Here is a 17,416-nt window from a genome sequence, read left to right as displayed (position 1 = left end):
TCCAAAAAAGCATGCGTTCATTTGGTCAGTTAAAGTTAACACTGAGTCTACTGTAGTTCATTATTTCTTCTTAGCTCACAATAAATCATGGGCATCTGTGTGCACCCGTATTATGAGCAGAAGGGATTCTGGAATTCTTTTTAGATTCGATTCACAGGAATTGTAAAATCTACGATAGGAAGTATAAATCCTTATCTAAATGACACCTAAATAATATTGTATAGCCCTTTTCTATGAACTGCGGAAACAGGCCTTTATAAAGCATACCAAGGTTTCAGGCTACCACACCACATCCAGTGCTCACACTGGGATACGGACAAGCCATAAATACCCTAACCCATAAATACATGTCCAACCTGAATTATTATTGCTTTTTATTCATGATTTAAATGTTATTTGCATTCATCAAGAACAATACCAAGTCAGTTCAGAACCAAAAGGTAAACCACTTAATCAACCAAATGCAAGGAGTTACTTATGATTTAGTTTCTATTCCGCATGAAAGTAAAGTGGGAAAAGCGAGTGACAACGTCCCTCCGCTTGAGATAACAATTCTAACGAAGGGCCGGAGAAGCGGCGCAGCCCCTCCTGCCTTTCGGGGCGTCTCCCGAAACGCATTCTGGGCGACGCAGTTCGGAACCCCCGCAACCTACGAAACCGTAGTTCGTCGGGACTACAAATCCCACAGTCCACCGCGCCGACAAATCTGACCGGAGCGCCGTGGCGGTGTGACAGCGGCCGCCGCCCAGTCATTCCCGTTCGCTCCGCAGACGCAGTGAGCCGCTCCCCGGCGCCGAGTCTTTGTTCGCGAATCATCGTCGACGACTTTTTTTTGTTTCCCCTCCCCTGCCTCCAGTGATGTCCGACGGCGGCGGGACGGACGACAACTCCGGCACCATGGAGGTGTCGGCGGTCCAGACGGTGGCGGATACGTCGGTGCTGCAGAAGCACATCCGCAAGCTGGTCCCGCTGCTTCTGGAAGATGGCGGCGAGGCCCCGGGCTCCCTGGAGTCCGCCCTGGAGGAGAAGAGCTCCGTGGAGCAGATGAGGAAGTTCCTGTCCGACCCGCAGGTCCAGACCATCCTGGTGGAGAGGAGCTGCCTCAAAGGTTGGCGTCGCAAGCGTGTTTCCCTCCCCTCCGTAGCTCCAGTTGACCCAACTAGGCTTCGGTTGGTGCGATTGAGCGCCGACCTAGCATGGCATGGATGGATGGATGGATGGATGGATTTATTTTATTTACGAAAGAAAAGTGAATTGTCTGTACAGCACAGCACCCACCCTACTAAGACAAATCCTTTGTATATGGAAATTCATGTGGCCGAATAAACGCAGTATGATTGTGAATCGACACGACACAACACATGACAGGCGTGGTGAGCTTGTCTGTGATTTTCCGCATATAATGTCAGACCACCGAAGCGTAGTCGCACTTGGGCTACGAGCAATCGTTTCGTTATGTTTCGTAATATGCCTTTAAAAAAAATGAGAGAGAATGGAACTATTGTTATGAGTCGGTGCTAGCTTACATATTAGCTTCTGGCGCCCTGGTCATGTGAGCAAGCTCCTCACAACGTTCACTTTTCATTACACCATCCCTGAGGCCAAGTCATGATCAACTGCAGCCTGTTATGTTTCTAATATTGATCTTTATCCCCGTCAGATGACTAGCAACTGATTCAAAGGTTTTTTTTTTTTTAATTTTCCCTACTTTGGTTTTCTAACCCAGTCAGGGGGTTTATCTTATTATGTTCCATTCCATCTGTGCTGGTCAGCCACGTACTGCAATGCGGGTGGGGCGGTGTCTGCAGTTGAAAATCTTTTGGGAACAACTTCGCTTGTGAGGGAGATGGTGCTGCTGCCTCTTCGTATCTCAGTGCAAAACAAATTATTTTACATTTGCATTACATTACATTACATTTAGTCATTTAGCAGACGCTTTTATCCAAAGCGACTTACAAGGGAGAATAACATTCAAGCTACAGTGCGACAGAGACATTAGTGTAACAATAAATACTGCTAGGTAGTTCTAAGTAATTGTAGGTTAGGACAGGAGGTACTCACTGAAGAGCTTGGTCTTCAAGTGCTTCTTAAAGACAGAGAGGGAGGTCTCTGCTCTGGTCATTTTTGGCAGGTCGTTCCACCAACGTGGAAGTACAAATGAGAATAGCCTGGATTTCCGTGGCTGTATGGCCGGCAGAGCCAGGCGACGCTCATTTGACGAGCGCAGCACCCGGGGGGCAACATGTGTTCTTACAAGAGCATTTAAGTAGGTGGGAGCATTCCCAGCAATCACTCTGTAGGCCAGCATAAGAGACTTGAACTTGATGCGGGCGGCTACAGGTAACCAGTGGAGCTCGATGAGCAGCGGAGTGACATGTGCCCTCCAAACAGGTATTTTCCAAATACCTGTCAATTAAAATGGTTCTCCAGTTAGGAAATGTCCCCCTTTTCAAATTAAGCTGCTGATTAATAAGAGCATCATTTTGTAATGTGAGGCCCAACATTGGCGCACTGGCAATAGTATGGTCAGGAATAATGCAAAGGAGCTATTAGGTATATTATGCAGTTGTTTTTTTTCACGTTCAGATTATGTTAATGTTAATTAATGTATTGCTGTTTTTTTGTTTCTCCTTTTTGGAAGATTCCAGTGATAGTGCTAAAAAATAGTTACAATAAATACAGTAAAATATGTTATAATGCCATTGCTGCCCTATTGGGCAGAAGTGCTTTGTCATGACTGTTCATTTATTATTTATAGAGGGGCGTGTTGTTGTAAAGTGACTCATCGTTTTCATACCAAGATGGCTGTTCAGGGGATTTTATACGCTGGACTGCTTTTTTGCAGAGGATGTTGGAGATGAAGGAGAGGAAGAAAAGGAGTCCATCTCTTACAACATCAACATTGATATTCACTATGGGATCAAGTCCAACAGGTATGTAATGAATCTCAATCTCATACCACACGCAACACCTTCTATATTGTACATTTGTGTAAATTGCAGTATTGTTTCTGAATTTATACTGTAATTCTTTTCACTGTGCTTCTCTAAATTCCATATCTCATTGTCTCACTTATCTTTTGCACTTGCTCTTTGTGTAAGCTTTGTTTAGTGTTAACTAGTAAAGGGCTTCACCTTGTCACTGTTTCTCCCATTCAGCCTGGCTTTCATCAAGAGGACTGGAGTCATCGACGCAGACAAACCCATTTCTACCCAGGTCCGAGTTCTGACTCTAAGTGAGGACTCCCCCTATGAGACACTGCATTCTTTCATCAGCAATGCCGTCGCACCTTTCTTCAAGTCCTACATCCGTGAGTCTGGCAAGGCAGACAGGTAATTCTGAGCATTTCAAAAAATGGCCCTTCATAATGCGACTGTTTGTGAATTTGGGTGAATTGAGATCTTGCCAGAAGGCGGAGCCTGTTGGACTATCATAGGTTTCAGAGTTGTATGTCTTGTGTTATACCTAGGGATGGGGATAAAATGGCTCCCTCTGTTGAGAAGAAGATTGCCGAGCTGGAGATGGGTCTGCTCCATCTGCAGCAGAACATTGAGATTCCGGAGATCAGCCTGCTCATCCACCCCATCATCAGCAACATCGCCAAGCAGTGCTATGAGCGTGGTGAAAAGCCAAAGGTCACTGACTTTGGAGACAAAGTCGAGGATCCCAGCTTCCTGAACCAGCTGCAGTCTGGGGTCAACCGATGGATCAGGGAGATTCAGAAGGTGTGTGCTTGAATTATTGTTTTGTTCGTATATTAAATTATAGAAAACATTCACAACTTGGCGTGTGCTAAAATACCATTTTTATGTTACGGTAGTAATGACAAGGCATTGCATGTTGGACTCATTTCCAAAACAACACAATAATACTTAATGGATGGTTATGAAAAAATGGGCTTATTTTAATTGTCTCTTCCTACCTGATGTTTTAACCAGGTTTGTTCTCTTTCTTCTTGTTCTTCTTTCGAAGGTGACTAAGCTGGACCGTGACCCGGCCTCTGGCACTGCGCTGCAGGAGATCAGCTTCTGGCTGAACCTGGAGCGAGCTCTCAACAGGATCCAGGAAAAGAGAGAGAGCCCAGAGGTTCTGCTCACCCTGGATATTCTCAAACATGGCAAACGCTTTCACGCAACAGTCAGCTTTGACACGGACACCGGTAAGTACCTTGGTCAACCCTTTATTAAGCTACATGGCTGTAGAAAAAAAGAAAAAAAAAAAAAAAAAAAAAAAAAAGTGAAGCTTGATTTACAATTCTTAATGAAATAATAATGGTTATTCTTCCTCTTATAGGTCTGAAGCAAGCAGTGGAGACGGTCAACGACTACAACCCTCTGATGAAGGACTTCCCTCTCAACGATCTTCTGTCCGCTACCGAGCTCGATAAGATTCGCCAAGCTCTGATGGCCATTTTCACTCACCTTAAAAAGATCAGGAACACCAAGTACCCCATCCAGAGAGCCCTGCGCCTGGTGGAGGCCATCTCCAGGGACCTGAGCTCCCAGCTGCTCAAAGTGTTGGGAACCAGGAAGCTCATGCATGTTGCGTACGAGGAGTTTGAAAAGGTGAGCGTTCCCCACCAGAATATGTGTAATATCGTAGCCCATAAGGCCTACCCCACAAACAACATGAAAAAAATAATATGTTCAGTAACATTATAAGTACTTCATGTTGAACTAATTGTTATTATAATTGTTGTGTGCAGGTGATGGTGGCTTGCTTCGAGGTGTTCCAGACCTGGGAGGACGAGTATGAGAAACTCCAGGTTCTTCTGAGAGACATTGTGAAGAGGAAGCGCGAGGAGAACCTGAAGATGGTGTGGCGCCTAAGCCCCGCCCACAGGAAGCTCCAGTCACGCCTGGACCACATGAGGCGCTTCAGACGGCAGCACGAGCAGCTGAGGGCTGTGATTGTCCGAGTGCTCAGGCCTCAGGTAGAACGAAACTCGACAAGCTTCATCAGGAAGATGTCTTTGGCTTCCAGTCTTTGCCAATTCCTGCAATTTTACCTTGACAAAACTGCAGTGCAAATTGCATGGCAAGGTTTGGAAAGCTACTGCATACTTAGTAGCAAGGATTAGGGTTGTGCGATATGGCCAAAATCTTCTTCATATCTTCTTCATATCTCACTTTGGTTCGGCTCGGTAGCCACCCTCAGCTTACGTTGTTGCGACATGGTAGTAGACGGCCACATGAATGGTGGCATCATGCGATATGACATATCCTTATCCAACACAAGTTGATGTTTAGCAACAAAACACGACTGCTTTACTTCAAAACACTTTAAAAAGTTGCAAAAAAAAAAAAAGGGACTGGATTTTTTTTCTCTTCTGTGTTGAGCTCTGTACGCCATGATTGGTCCGTGAGTAATTTCCGGAAGCATCATGTTCCTTCATGTTTGAGTACAGTTGCTCACGCATGCAGATAACATCAAGCACGTGACTCCAAATGACGTAGAATATTTCCAAAAGGCAGAAGTGATACAAACAATATAATATATACGTTTTATCATCGTTTTATGATATGGATCGTCATATCGCACATTTCTAGCAAGGATCCCAAGAACCTCAGCAAAATCCTGAAGAGTTCTGGCTATTGCAAAAACGTATCTACTGTATATCAGTTTCAATATTTAGCTCATAATGGCCTTGATTTATATGAATGTCAAGTTTTCTTATTTTATCTCAAATGTCACATTGCGTGACAGAAATGTCTGCTGGTTTAATGACTAATGTTGTGTCGTCCAGGTTTCTGCTGTGCCCCAGCATGCTCCTGGGGAGACGGCGGAGCCTCAGGACATGAAGGTCGCTGAAGTCCTGTTTGACGCGGCCGATGCCAACGCCATTGAGGAGGTCAACCTGGCTTACGAGAACGTCAAAGAGGTGGACGGCCTGGATGTGTCCAAGGAGGGTATGGAAGCCTGGGAGGCGGCCATGAAGCGCTATGACGAGCGCATCGACCGCGTGGAGACCCGCATCACCGCCCGCCTGCGTGACCAGCTGGGAACCGCCAAGAACGCCAATGAGATGTTCCGCATCTTCTCCCGCTTCAACGCGCTTTTCGTGCGCCCCCACATCCGCGGTGCCATCCGGGAATACCAGACTCAGCTGATCCAGCGTGTGAAAGATGACATTGAGTCGCTCCATGACAAGTTCAAGGTGCAGTACCCTCAGAGCCAGGCTTGCAAAATGAGCCATGTGCGCGACCTGCCGCCCGTCTCGGGCTCCATCATCTGGGCCAAGCAGATCGACCGTCAGCTGACGGCGTACATGAAGCGGGTGGAGGACGTCCTTGGGAAAGGATGGGAGAACCACGTGGAGGGGCTGAAGCTCAAGCAGGACGGAGACAGCTTCAGGACCAAGCTCAACACCCAGGAGATCTTTGACGATTGGGCACGCAAGGTACAGATGTGATCATTGTTTAATTTTCGGGGCTGGGTATTGGGCAGGATTTCAAGATTGGATTAGATTTCAAATAAATAGAATTGTGTAGTATTATAGAATAGAAAAAATAAATCATATTTTTTTTTATTGTTTGTTTGTTTGTTTTATAGCCCAGCCATACAAAGTAGGCTACTTTGCTATATGTTTTTAAATTGAAAATATGTTTCAGCTTTTTTTTTTCATGTTTAACTTGGTTTATGTTTGACCTTTGCTTCAGGTCCAGCAGCGTAACCTTGGTGTGTCCGGCCGCATCTTCACCATCGAGAGCAGCCGCGCCCGCGGACGCACGGGAAACATGGCCAAACTCAAAGTGAACTTCCTCCCTGAGATAATCACCTTATCCAAGGAGGTTCGCAACCTGAAATGGTTGAGCTTCCGCGTTCCCTTGGCGATTGTCAACAAGGCGCACCAGGCCAATCAGCTCTACCCCTTTGCCATCTCTCTGATCGAGAGCGTGCGCACCTACGAGCGCACATGCGAGAAGGTGGAGGAGAGGTCCTCCATCTCTCTGCTGGTGGCGGGACTGAAGAAAGAGGTCCAGGCTCTGGTTACCGAGGGAATTGCTCTTGTGTGGGAGTCCTACAAGCTGGACCCGTATGTCCAGAGGCTGGCTGAGACTGTCTTCAACTTCCAGGAGAAGGTTTGTTTGGACAAGTGTTATTGAAATTTTATTTTATACCGCTTTTTACACCAGAATTAGCGGGTATAGCCAGTTTCTTTTTTATTTTATTATTATTATTTTTTTTAAACACGAGTAAACCCACTGAAAACAGGCCATTGACGCCTTTCCCATTGCCAGGAGAGGACTATGCCTTTCTTTTTTTATTTTTATTTTTTCTGGTATGTCGCATTCAACGTCACAAACACACCGGATAAGGGGTGTGTCCTGGTTCCAGTGTAATTGGTAACAAAACAGTAAAAGCAGCATAGAGTATCCATGCCCACACCGGCAGTGCCCGAGGTGTGTGCCCCAGTCCTTCAGCGGCGGGGACTGGAGACGCTTGCGGCAGTGCTGGAGTGGCTCAGAGCCCAGCGGGGAGCTTGGGGGGGGGGGGTTCTCTGCTGCGATTCCCGCAGAGCGATCCCTACAGACATTTCATGGTTCCTGCATGCAGGAAAAGGACAATAACTTCTTATTTTAATTTTGAATTCAAAATCGGATATGAAAGGATTGAATGAAGGATACACGAATATTCCTGTCTATTTATCGCCACCGTTGCGCCAGAACTTAAATTGCAGAGTTATTTGTCCCGGGAATGAAACTCGAGTGTAACCTTTCCCACTAATGACAAATGGCAGACGTTAGCGGGTGTTACCGGGATTTTGGCGCAGTGGGAAAGGGGTATTAGTAGAATAAATGAATGGGGGTTAAAATGGGATAATTCTTACTTTTTGACTCAAATGTATGTTGCTATTAATATCAAATACTCTACTTTTATTTTATTTTTTCTGTACCCTATTTGTTCCCACCAGGTGGACGATCTTTTGCTGATTGAGGAGAAGATTGATCTGGAGGTTCGTTCGCTGGAGACCTGCATGTTCGAGAACAGGACCTTTTCAGAGATCCTCAACCGTGTGCAGAAGGCTGTGGACGACCTCAACCTTCACTCCTACTCCAACCTTCCCATTTGGGTCAACAAGCTGGACATTGAGGTAGGCAGCACAAAACTTACTTCACACATTGGTAGTGCTACTCCGTCGTATGATGGTTTATATTTTCCAGCGAAAGAGTTATAACCATGTCTGTGTTTTTAAAGGATTGACAGAAATTCTTTTGCCTGTTCTCTAGATTGAGCGCATCTTGGGAGTGCGTCTGCAGGCCGGTCTGAGGGCCTGGACCCAGGTGCTCCGTGGGCAGATGGAGGACAAAGCTGATGTAGACATGGACACAGAGGCTCCACAAGCTGGACACAAGCCCGGAGGGGAGCCCAGGATCAAGGTATGGCACTATGGTTGGGTTTCCATCTGTTTATATCCCTTTGTCCCTGTATTGACCTACTGGTTTGCCATTGAAAATGTTGATTTTTTTCTGTTTTATCTCGTAGCATGTCGTGCACGAGCTGAGGATTACCAACCAAGTGATCTACCTCAACCCACCTATTGAGGACTGTCGCTACAAGCTCTACCAGGAGATGTTTGCCTGGAAGATGGTCATTCTCTCCCTCCCTAGGATTCAGAGTCAGAGATACCAGGTAGGTGCTCATCATGCACTTTTAGCTGTGGCAAATAATGACCACCGGTTCTATTAATGCTAAAATGGCCTCCATTGACACAAGCTTTGAATTAAAGTAATTTCAAGATTGTTTGCACATCATACGTGTGTGTGTGTGTGTGTGTGTGTGTGTGTGTGTGTGTGTGTGTGTGTGTGTGTGTGTGTGTGTGTGTGTGTGTGTGTGTGTGTGTGTGTGTGTGTGTGTGTGTGTGTGTGTGTGTGTGTGTGTGTGTGAGAAAGATGAGAACGGATCACATGATAAAATGGTCAGCGAAAGGAGACTTGAATACATTCCATCATTACGGTTCCTTTGTAACGATGGTACGGGTGCCGCTGTTCAGGACAGATTCTTATCAAAGTATCTCTGGCTCTGGTTCCCAGGTGGGCGTCCACTATGAGGTGTCGGAGGAGGACAAGTTCTACAGGAACGCCCTCACCAGAATGCCAGATGGCCCGGCCGCCCTGGAGGAGGCTTACAACTCGGTGGAAGACAATGTCAATGAAGTGGAACAGTACGTCAAGGTAGGAGAATACTATTGGAAGCATATTGATTCCAGTCACTGTTTGTTGACTTTTTTATTTTTTTCTTCTCAGTATTTTTCTTTCAAATATGTCATTTTACTACCATATTAACCCAAATATAAGACAGCCCTGACAATTTTTTTTTCTGGAAAAAAGGCTTTTTTTTGAAGACCAAATCTTGTTTTTATAAATACAATCATTTTATTTGTAATTAATGATAACGCAGTATGCAGTCATAAGGAGTGTGCGAGGATTGATGAACGTAATGAGGAACCAAGCATGAGTTCCAACCGGAAACCTTAAGCTGCGGAACCAAATGTCACACAAGCGTGAGTTACACCTGGAAGCCGTGAGCAACATGCTAAGCTTAGCCCAAGCTGATTGGCATCTGACTGAGTCAGTTACACTACGGAGAGTGCAAATGAGTTTGACACACAGGAGCTAGAAGACCCACCTGCTTCTTTTAAATCAACCCCTGTGGAGAAAATTAAGCCCCGGTTATACCTTTGCCTCACCTTTGCCTCATCTTATCTTCTGAGGGAGTGCAGGGCGTTTTATAGCTGGCACATTCCCTGTTGTAGTATTCTCAGAAACCACATAGTAGAGAGAAAGTACTGTGTGAAGCAGGAAGTAGGAAACGAAGAAGACGCTACACAGCAAACATGGCTGCATGCACAGCAGCTTGTGCCAAGGAGCTGTTCATGGTGGTTGAATCGACAAAAGGAAAATAATGCTCAGCATTATTTTATTACAGAGGAACTTACTGATATGTTCCATTCAAGAGTCAAAGTGTGTTAATATTCTCCCTCGTTGCAAGAAAGTGCACATAAATACCAATTAAAATGGTACCTTTTATTCGTAAACTTAACTTTACAACAACCGTGTTAATTTACAATAAAATCATCATCAAACCTGAATGAGCTTTGCGTATACTTACTCAAAAAGTAATCGGTAATTTTTTAATTTCACATCTTAATTGTGCTGCAGATCAGTGTGAGATGAAATAAAACAGCAAAACGCTTATCTCCCCTCGCTTCCAATGCCTTTCCAAGGAACGGCCCCCATGTGCCATGGCACCACCCCCTGGTGACGTCATTGCGTCACCCGCTCCCATAAACCTAGCTTTAATCAAGTCATTCAAGTCAATACGGTACATTGTGTAAGTTGGTGTATAACATTTTATTTTTTTGTCTCTTCTTCAGGTGTGGCTGCAGTACCAGTGCTTGTGGGACATGCAGCCTGAGAACATCTACAACCGTCTGGGGGAAGACCTCACCAAGTGGCAAGCCCTGCTGGTTCAGATCCGCAAGGCCCGGGGAACCTTCGACAACGCAGAGACACGCAAGGACTTCGGACCGGTGGTGATCGACTATGGCAAGGTAATGAGGGCCTGGCTCGTACTGGTCATAGTTGAGGGGGGGATCTAATTTTGAAAATTAAGTTGTGATTGAACAGTTGGGGACATGTTTTTGAAAAGAACAAATAGCTTTGAGACCTCAAAATCGTTAGTACTTCATACAAGAACAGTAATATATCTAATCCTTTTTCTTTGGTATTTTTTCTGATTTAGGTTCAGTCCAAAGTGAACCTGAAGTACGACTCGTGGCACAAAGAGGTGCTCAGTAGGTTCGGTCAGATGCTTGGTCAGAACATGCAGGACTTCCACTCTCAGATCTCCAAGGTAAAGTCATTTTCTGTAACTTTAAAAATCCAAACAAATCTTAAATCCATTATTACATCATGACATCATTATGCAAAGAAAACAGAATTGAATTCTTCACCACGCTATTTTGTTTTCCTGTACAGTCCCGCCAGGAACTGGAGCAGCACTCTGTGGACACCGCCAGCACCTCCGATGCCGTCACCTTCATCACATACGTGCAGACCCTCAAACGCAAGATCAAACAGTTTGAGAAGAATGTGGATGTAAGTGCCTTGCTGGGGTGGAACTAGCGGTAGACAAAAAGGTTTCCTTTCCTCTGGTGAGAATTGGAATCTGAATTTCTTTTTTTTTGTTGCGTCTCTTCAGTTGTTCCGCAACGGACAGCGCCTGCTTGAGAAACAGCGCTTCCAGTTCCCTCCGTCCTGGCTCTACATCGACAACATAGAGGGCGAGTGGGGCGCTTTCAGCGACATCATGAAGCGCAAGGACACCGCCATCCAGCAGCAGGTCGCCAACCTGCAGATGAAGATTGTCCAGGAGGACCGGGCCGTGGAGAACCGCACCACCGACCTGCTCAATGACTGGGAGAAGACCAAACCCGTGGCTGTGAGTGGGGACATCTCATTTGAGATTAGGGAAACTGATTTTATACAAAATGTCAAGCCTCCTTTGAATGAGGAGTCAAAGGAACTGCTATTTTAAACGGCAGAGTTTCTTTTCCCTGCTGTCGGTCTGTGACGCTCACCATGTTCCGTCCTCTTCCTGCAGGGAAGCCTGCGTCCAGAGGAGGCCCTCCAGTCACTCACCATCTATGAGGGCAAGTTTGGCCGTTTGAAGGACGACAGGGAGAAGTGCGCTCGCGCCAAAGAGGCTCTGGAGCTCACAGACACCGGCCTGCTCAGTGGCAGCGAGGAGCGGGTGCAGGTAATGTCAGCGCACCTATGATTCCGATCGATAAGACGACATGCTGGTAAAGTTTACGATGCAAAACCTAGTGTGGGAGCATCTGTCTAAGTATCTCTTGGGATGACCTGCAGGTGGCGCTGGAGGAGCTGCAAGATCTGAAGGGCGTGTGGTCCGAACTCTCCAAGGTCTGGGAGCAGATCGACCAGATGAAGGAGCAGCCATGGGTGTCTGTTCAGCCACGCAAGGTAAAACACACATACACACACAAGTGACTTAATTAGTTGAATGAGACTGTCAAATATCTTATTAAGTACTTTACTTACCGAGGTCTATCATCTGTTTGGTGTCTGTCTTCATGTTTTATTGTGCATTCACAGCTCCGCCAGAGTTTGGATGGTCTTCTGAACCAGTTGAAGAACTTCCCAGCCAGACTACGGCAGTATGCTTCTTACGAATATGTCCAGAGGCTCCTGAAAGGATACATGAAGGTCAGGGTCCAATTTTGCCTTTCAAACGGTAACAAATGTGTTGATCGTTTCTGATGGTTTCAGGGTTATTTAAAAAATAAAAAATAAATACATTTTTCAATGTACACCCCCTCCCCCACCCACACCCACACCCACATCTCTCCAGATCAACATGCTGGTGATAGAGCTGAAGTCAGAGGCCCTTAAGGACCGCCACTGGAAGCAGCTGATGAAGCACTTGCACGTGAACTGGGTCCTCTCAGAGCTGACGCTGGGTCAGGTCTGGGACGTGGACCTGCAGAAGAACGAGATGGTGGTCAGGGATGTTCTCCTGGTGGCCCAGGGAGAGATGGCGTTGGAGGAGTTCCTCAAACAGGTGATGCCGACTTAAAAAAAAAAAATTTCACCGAGCAAAGTGAACAAATAGGGCTGTCACATTCATTCAATTTAAGTTGTCCCTGATTAATTTTATGCCATTATCATACATGATGTATAGTATATAGCATAGTGCGTACTAACCTGTACTTATCATGCTTGTGTATTTCTCCTCAGATCCGTGAAGTGTGGAACTCGTACGAGCTGGACCTGGTGAACTACCAGAACAAGTGTCGCCTGATCAGAGGCTGGGACGACCTCTTCAACAAGGTCAAGGAGCACATCAACAGCGTGTCCGCCATGAAGCTCTCCCCTTACTACAAGGTAGCAGGAGCTCTCGTATTTATTCTTCAGTATGAGCATGTTGTCTGCCTTAAAGCTACACTGCACGGCATCATGCGCGTCTCCCTCCCTCCCGCAGGTGTTTGAGGAGGACGCTCTGAGCTGGGAGGACAAGCTGAATCGCATCATGGCCCTGTTCGACGTGTGGATCGACGTCCAGCGGCGCTGGGTCTACCTGGAAGGCATCTTCACCGGCAGCGCCGACATCAAGCACCTGCTGCCCGTGGAGACACAGAGGTTCCAGAGGTAATGGGCAAACTTCCACATTTTCTTTTCAAATGACAGTGTTTCATACATGAACATTTAAACTTATAAAATAACCTTGAAGATTGTTAGACATTAAAAGGCTGATTTGTTTTGTGTGTTTTTTTTTCCTCCCATCTCCAGCATCAGCACAGAGTTCCTGGCGCTGATGAAGAAGGTGACCAAGTCTCCTCTGGTCATGGATGTGCTGAACATCCAGGGAGTCCAGAGGTCACTGGAGAGGCTGGCCGATCTGTTGGGCAAAATCCAGAAGGCCCTGGGAGAATACTTGGAGAGAGAGAGGTCCTCCTTCCCCAGGTAGGATGACTGCAACCGAACTGGTAGATGGGAAGGTTAATAAAAAGACATTCAAATATAATAGTTGATATTTATTGATTGGTATTTTCATTCTACTGCTCCTACATTTGATATATCAAATATAATGATATATCAACCCTTTCCTCTTCCTCCCAGGTTCTACTTCGTAGGAGACGAGGACCTGCTTGAGATCATTGGAAACAGCAAGAACGTGCCCAAGCTGCAGAAGCACTTCAAGAAGATGTTCGCTGGTGTCTCCAGCATTCTGCTGAACGAGGACAACACGGTGGTGCTCGGAATCTCCTCACGCGAGGGCGAGGAGATTCTCTACAAGACGCCGGTGTCCATCACTGAGCACCCCAAGATCAACGAGTGGCTCACCCTGGTGGAGGAGGAGATGAGGGTGACGCTGGCCAAGCTGCTGGCGGAATCTGTGACTGAGGTGACTGCCTTCAACCAGGGCGACGCCATCGACCTGAGCCAGTACATCAACTGGATTGACCGCTACCAGGTAAAAAATGATAGATAAAAGTAAACTGTAGTTGCTCAATGTGAAATTTATGCTTCTCTAAACCATTCGGAGGATTATTTTTAGAATTATTGGAAAATTGTTAACTATTTGAGACCAATAATAACTGAAAATAATTAGCTGAGGACCCACCCCACACACTTTTTCTTTTTTTCTTTTTTCTCCTCCCTCCACAGGCCCAGCTCGTGGTCCTATCTGCCCAGATCGCTTGGTCTGAGAACGTCGAGGTGGCACTGACAACCATCTCGGGCGGCGGCGACAGGACGCCCATGGCGGCCGTGCTGACCAACGTGGAGGCCACCCTCAACGTGCTGGCAGACACTGTGCTGATGGAGCAGCCCCCCATCCGCAGGAGGAAGCTGGAGCACCTGGTCAGTGGAGACCCCCCCCCCCCCCCCCCCGCCAGTATATTTTAATCTTTAAGGTGCCTGTCTGACCCTCTCGTCTCCCTTCCAGATCACAGAGCTAGTGCACCAGCGCGACGTGACCAGGCAACTGAACAAGAACAAGATCGACCACCCCAAGTCCTTCGAGTGGCTCAGCCAGATGCGTTTCTACTTCGACCCCAAGCAGACGGACGTGCTGCAACAGCTCTCCATCCAGATGGCCAACGCCAAGTTCAACTACGGCTTCGAGTACCTGGGAGTTCAGGACAAGCTGGTCCAGACCCCGCTGACTGACCGCTGCTACCTGACCATGACCCAGGCCCTGGAGGCCCGTCTTGGAGGATCACCCTTCGGTATGGAGGCAACTGATGTTAACTATTTGAGCTAATCCACTTCATTTAGTAAAATGAATTGATTCCACAATAATGTGTTTTCATCTAAATGTCAAGAGAATTCTAAACCAATGTTAAGCAATAAATACATTGATATATTTGGTTATCCATTAGCTGATTTGAGGAAATTGCTGTCTACCTCAGTTGTTATACTCCAATGTTCAATGCGTAAGTGGATTTTCCCCACAAGATGGATGTGTGTAATGACACTATGACAGGCTTATATGAATATTTGGGAAAAATGTGATCGTCAACTAAAATTTCATGATCGTGACGGCCCTAAACTCAACGTAACTGTGAACCTGTCCCTCCCCCAGGACCCGCCGGCACAGGGAAGACAGAGTCTGTCAAGGCTTTGGGACACCAGCTGGGACGCTTCGTCTTGGTCTTTAACTGCGACGAGACCTTTGACTTTCAGGTATGTAATCCCAAAATATTATAGAGCTGCCCAATTAATCATTATAAGATATGTTTTTGGCTCCATTGTATTGCTTGGTTTTGATTTTAGGAAAAGAAAAAGAAAAATCTATGTTTTAATTATCTGGGGTTTTTTTTCGCAGGCCATGGGTCGCATCTTCGTTGGTCTGTGCCAGGTGGGAGCCTGGGGATGCTTCGACGAGTTCAACCGTCTGGAGGAGAGGATGCTGTCTGCCGTTTCCCAGCAAGTCCAGTATATCCAGGTCGCTCTAAAGGAGCACAGCAACCCCAACAGAGACAGGAGTAAGCTGTGCAGATTTAGTGCCGATGTCAGACCGTTTCTCAGTCCAAAGACTTTAACCCTCATACAGAGTTTAGTCTGCCCAGGGCGGCCTTGCCATGAAAAAGTTTGGTAAACCTGGTTAAACCAGAACTAAGCTCACCCCGTTTGTCTTTGCTCCCTGTAGGTGCACCGATCACTACAGAGCTGCTGAACAAACAGGTGAAGGTGAGCCCGGACATGGCCATGTTCATCACTATGAACCCCGGCTACGCCGGCCGCTCCAACCTGCCCGACAACTTGAAGAAACTCTTCCGCAGCTTGGCCATGACCAAGCCCGACCGCCAGCTCATCGCCCAGGTCATGCTCTACTCACAGGGCTTCCGTACGGCCGAGATACTCGCCAAGAAGATTGTGCCCTTCTTCAAGTATGAGCCTTGCTGTTTTTCTTGATTCCTCTTAAATCACAATAATTTTATGGCTTCACCTCATTCCATCCATGACTCTTCTGCTGTCTGCTGATGGGGAAAAATTCTCTCCTTTTTTCCTCAGGCTGTGTGATGAGCAGTTGTCGTCTCAGAGTCACTATGACTTCGGCCTGCGAGCCCTGAAGAGCGTGCTTGTCAGTGCCGGTAACGTAAAGCGCGAGCGCATCCAAAAGATAAAGAGGGAGAAGAGGGAGCGGGGAGAGAACGTCGATGAGAATGAAATTGCAGAGAACCTACCTGAGCAGGAGGTAAAAAAAAATGTCTGTTTCTTTTTAATTTTTGCTCAATAATGATGAGCAGCAGTTGGAGCACTAATAATAATTGCTGTACAGCGATCAAAAATCTTGTCATTAAACCCTTTTGAAACTGCCGGTTGGCCAAATGATCTGCCCTCCTGTTCCTGTGTGTCATTCGCCTGCTGTATGCGCCCTCAGATCCTGATTCAGAGTGTGTGTGAGACCATGGTTCCCAAGCTGGTGGCTGAGGACATCCCGCTCCTCTTCAGCCTGCTGTCTGACGTCTTCCCCGGCGTCCAGTACATGCGCGGAGAGATGAACGCTCTCCGAGAGGAGCTTAAGAAGGTCTGCGCAGAGATGTACCTCACCTACGGAGATGGTGACGACGTGGGCGGCATGTGGGTGGAGAAGGTATGAAACTTTATTCATTGAAGCCAAATCCTCCGTGTTGCCTGATGACCTTGTTCTAGAGGCTCTGGTTAACAGTGTGCTAATGCTTTTTGGTATCTTTGCAGTACATCTTAATAACAAATGCATGTTTGCTTAGTGTAGTTTGGAAGATTCCCCATTGGCCGATTGAATTGACACTTATTGATCTGTAACGCATGCGTCATTCTTTCACCCCTTCAGGTTCTGCAGCTGTACCAGATCACCCAGATCAACCATGGGCTGATGATGGTGGGTCCCTCAGGCAGCGGGAAGACCATGGCCTGGAGAGTGCTGCTCAAGGCCCTGGAGAGGCTGGAGGGAGTTGAGGGCGTGGCTCACATCATCGACCCAAAGGCCATCAGCAAGGACCACCTCTATGGAACCCTGGACCCCAACACCCGCGAGTGGACCGATGGCTTGTTCACACACGTCCTCAGGAAGTGAGTATTGTGGAGAGGTGTATGTATATTATACATGCTTTAATTTAAACTGTATTATACGATCCCGTTCCGCATACTTTTGGTGGTAATCTACCTCCCATTTCAGAATCATTGATAACGTGCGTGGAGAGCTTCAGAAGCGCCAGTGGATCATCTTTGATGGTGACGTAGACCCAGAGTGGGTTGAGAATCTCAACTCTGTCCTGGATGACAACAAGCTGCTTACGCTGCCCAACGGAGAACGTCTCAGCCTGCCACCCAACGTGAGGAACACCTCAAAATGTTTCCTTTATACACCTCAAAACATCAAATTATTGTTATATCTATAT

The 17,416-nt window shown here is 46.7% G+C and overlaps 1 protein-coding gene across 1 annotated transcript in view; it reads left to right on the top strand.

The window, feature by feature from the left end:
* Positions 1 to 858: 858 nt before the first annotated feature.
* dync1h1 (dynein, cytoplasmic 1, heavy chain 1) overlaps positions 859 to 17,416 on the top strand; it is a gene marked incomplete at its 5' end in the record, with an annotated part of 38,992 nt that continues 22,434 nt past the window's right edge. The window contains 34 exons of the mRNA XM_080012230.1: positions 859 to 1,108; positions 2,846 to 2,933; positions 3,159 to 3,332; positions 3,470 to 3,725; positions 3,973 to 4,159; positions 4,294 to 4,565; positions 4,706 to 4,933; positions 5,747 to 6,400; positions 6,660 to 7,082; positions 7,916 to 8,095; positions 8,232 to 8,381; positions 8,488 to 8,634; positions 9,036 to 9,176; positions 10,379 to 10,555; positions 10,747 to 10,857; positions 10,983 to 11,102; positions 11,206 to 11,445; positions 11,608 to 11,763; positions 11,877 to 11,990; positions 12,123 to 12,233; positions 12,379 to 12,588; positions 12,765 to 12,911; positions 13,009 to 13,175; positions 13,317 to 13,490; positions 13,647 to 14,001; positions 14,196 to 14,390; positions 14,476 to 14,758; positions 15,115 to 15,215; positions 15,358 to 15,517; positions 15,682 to 15,922; positions 16,047 to 16,230; positions 16,417 to 16,629; positions 16,849 to 17,087; positions 17,194 to 17,350. Coding sequence (XP_079868356.1) covers positions 859 to 1,108; positions 2,846 to 2,933; positions 3,159 to 3,332; positions 3,470 to 3,725; positions 3,973 to 4,159; positions 4,294 to 4,565; positions 4,706 to 4,933; positions 5,747 to 6,400; positions 6,660 to 7,082; positions 7,916 to 8,095; positions 8,232 to 8,381; positions 8,488 to 8,634; positions 9,036 to 9,176; positions 10,379 to 10,555; positions 10,747 to 10,857; positions 10,983 to 11,102; positions 11,206 to 11,445; positions 11,608 to 11,763; positions 11,877 to 11,990; positions 12,123 to 12,233; positions 12,379 to 12,588; positions 12,765 to 12,911; positions 13,009 to 13,175; positions 13,317 to 13,490; positions 13,647 to 14,001; positions 14,196 to 14,390; positions 14,476 to 14,758; positions 15,115 to 15,215; positions 15,358 to 15,517; positions 15,682 to 15,922; positions 16,047 to 16,230; positions 16,417 to 16,629; positions 16,849 to 17,087; positions 17,194 to 17,350 — 7,005 coding nt within the window. The remainder of the gene's footprint in view (positions 1,109 to 2,845; positions 2,934 to 3,158; positions 3,333 to 3,469; positions 3,726 to 3,972; positions 4,160 to 4,293; positions 4,566 to 4,705; positions 4,934 to 5,746; positions 6,401 to 6,659; positions 7,083 to 7,915; positions 8,096 to 8,231; positions 8,382 to 8,487; positions 8,635 to 9,035; positions 9,177 to 10,378; positions 10,556 to 10,746; positions 10,858 to 10,982; positions 11,103 to 11,205; positions 11,446 to 11,607; positions 11,764 to 11,876; positions 11,991 to 12,122; positions 12,234 to 12,378; positions 12,589 to 12,764; positions 12,912 to 13,008; positions 13,176 to 13,316; positions 13,491 to 13,646; positions 14,002 to 14,195; positions 14,391 to 14,475; positions 14,759 to 15,114; positions 15,216 to 15,357; positions 15,518 to 15,681; positions 15,923 to 16,046; positions 16,231 to 16,416; positions 16,630 to 16,848; positions 17,088 to 17,193; positions 17,351 to 17,416) is intronic.

This window comes from Zeus faber, assembly GCF_960531495.2.
Source record: "Zeus faber genome assembly, chromosome: 13".
NCBI classification, from domain to species: domain Eukaryota; kingdom Metazoa; phylum Chordata; class Actinopteri; order Zeiformes; family Zeidae; genus Zeus; species Zeus faber.
This window is presented reverse-complemented; position numbering and strand designations above follow the sequence as displayed.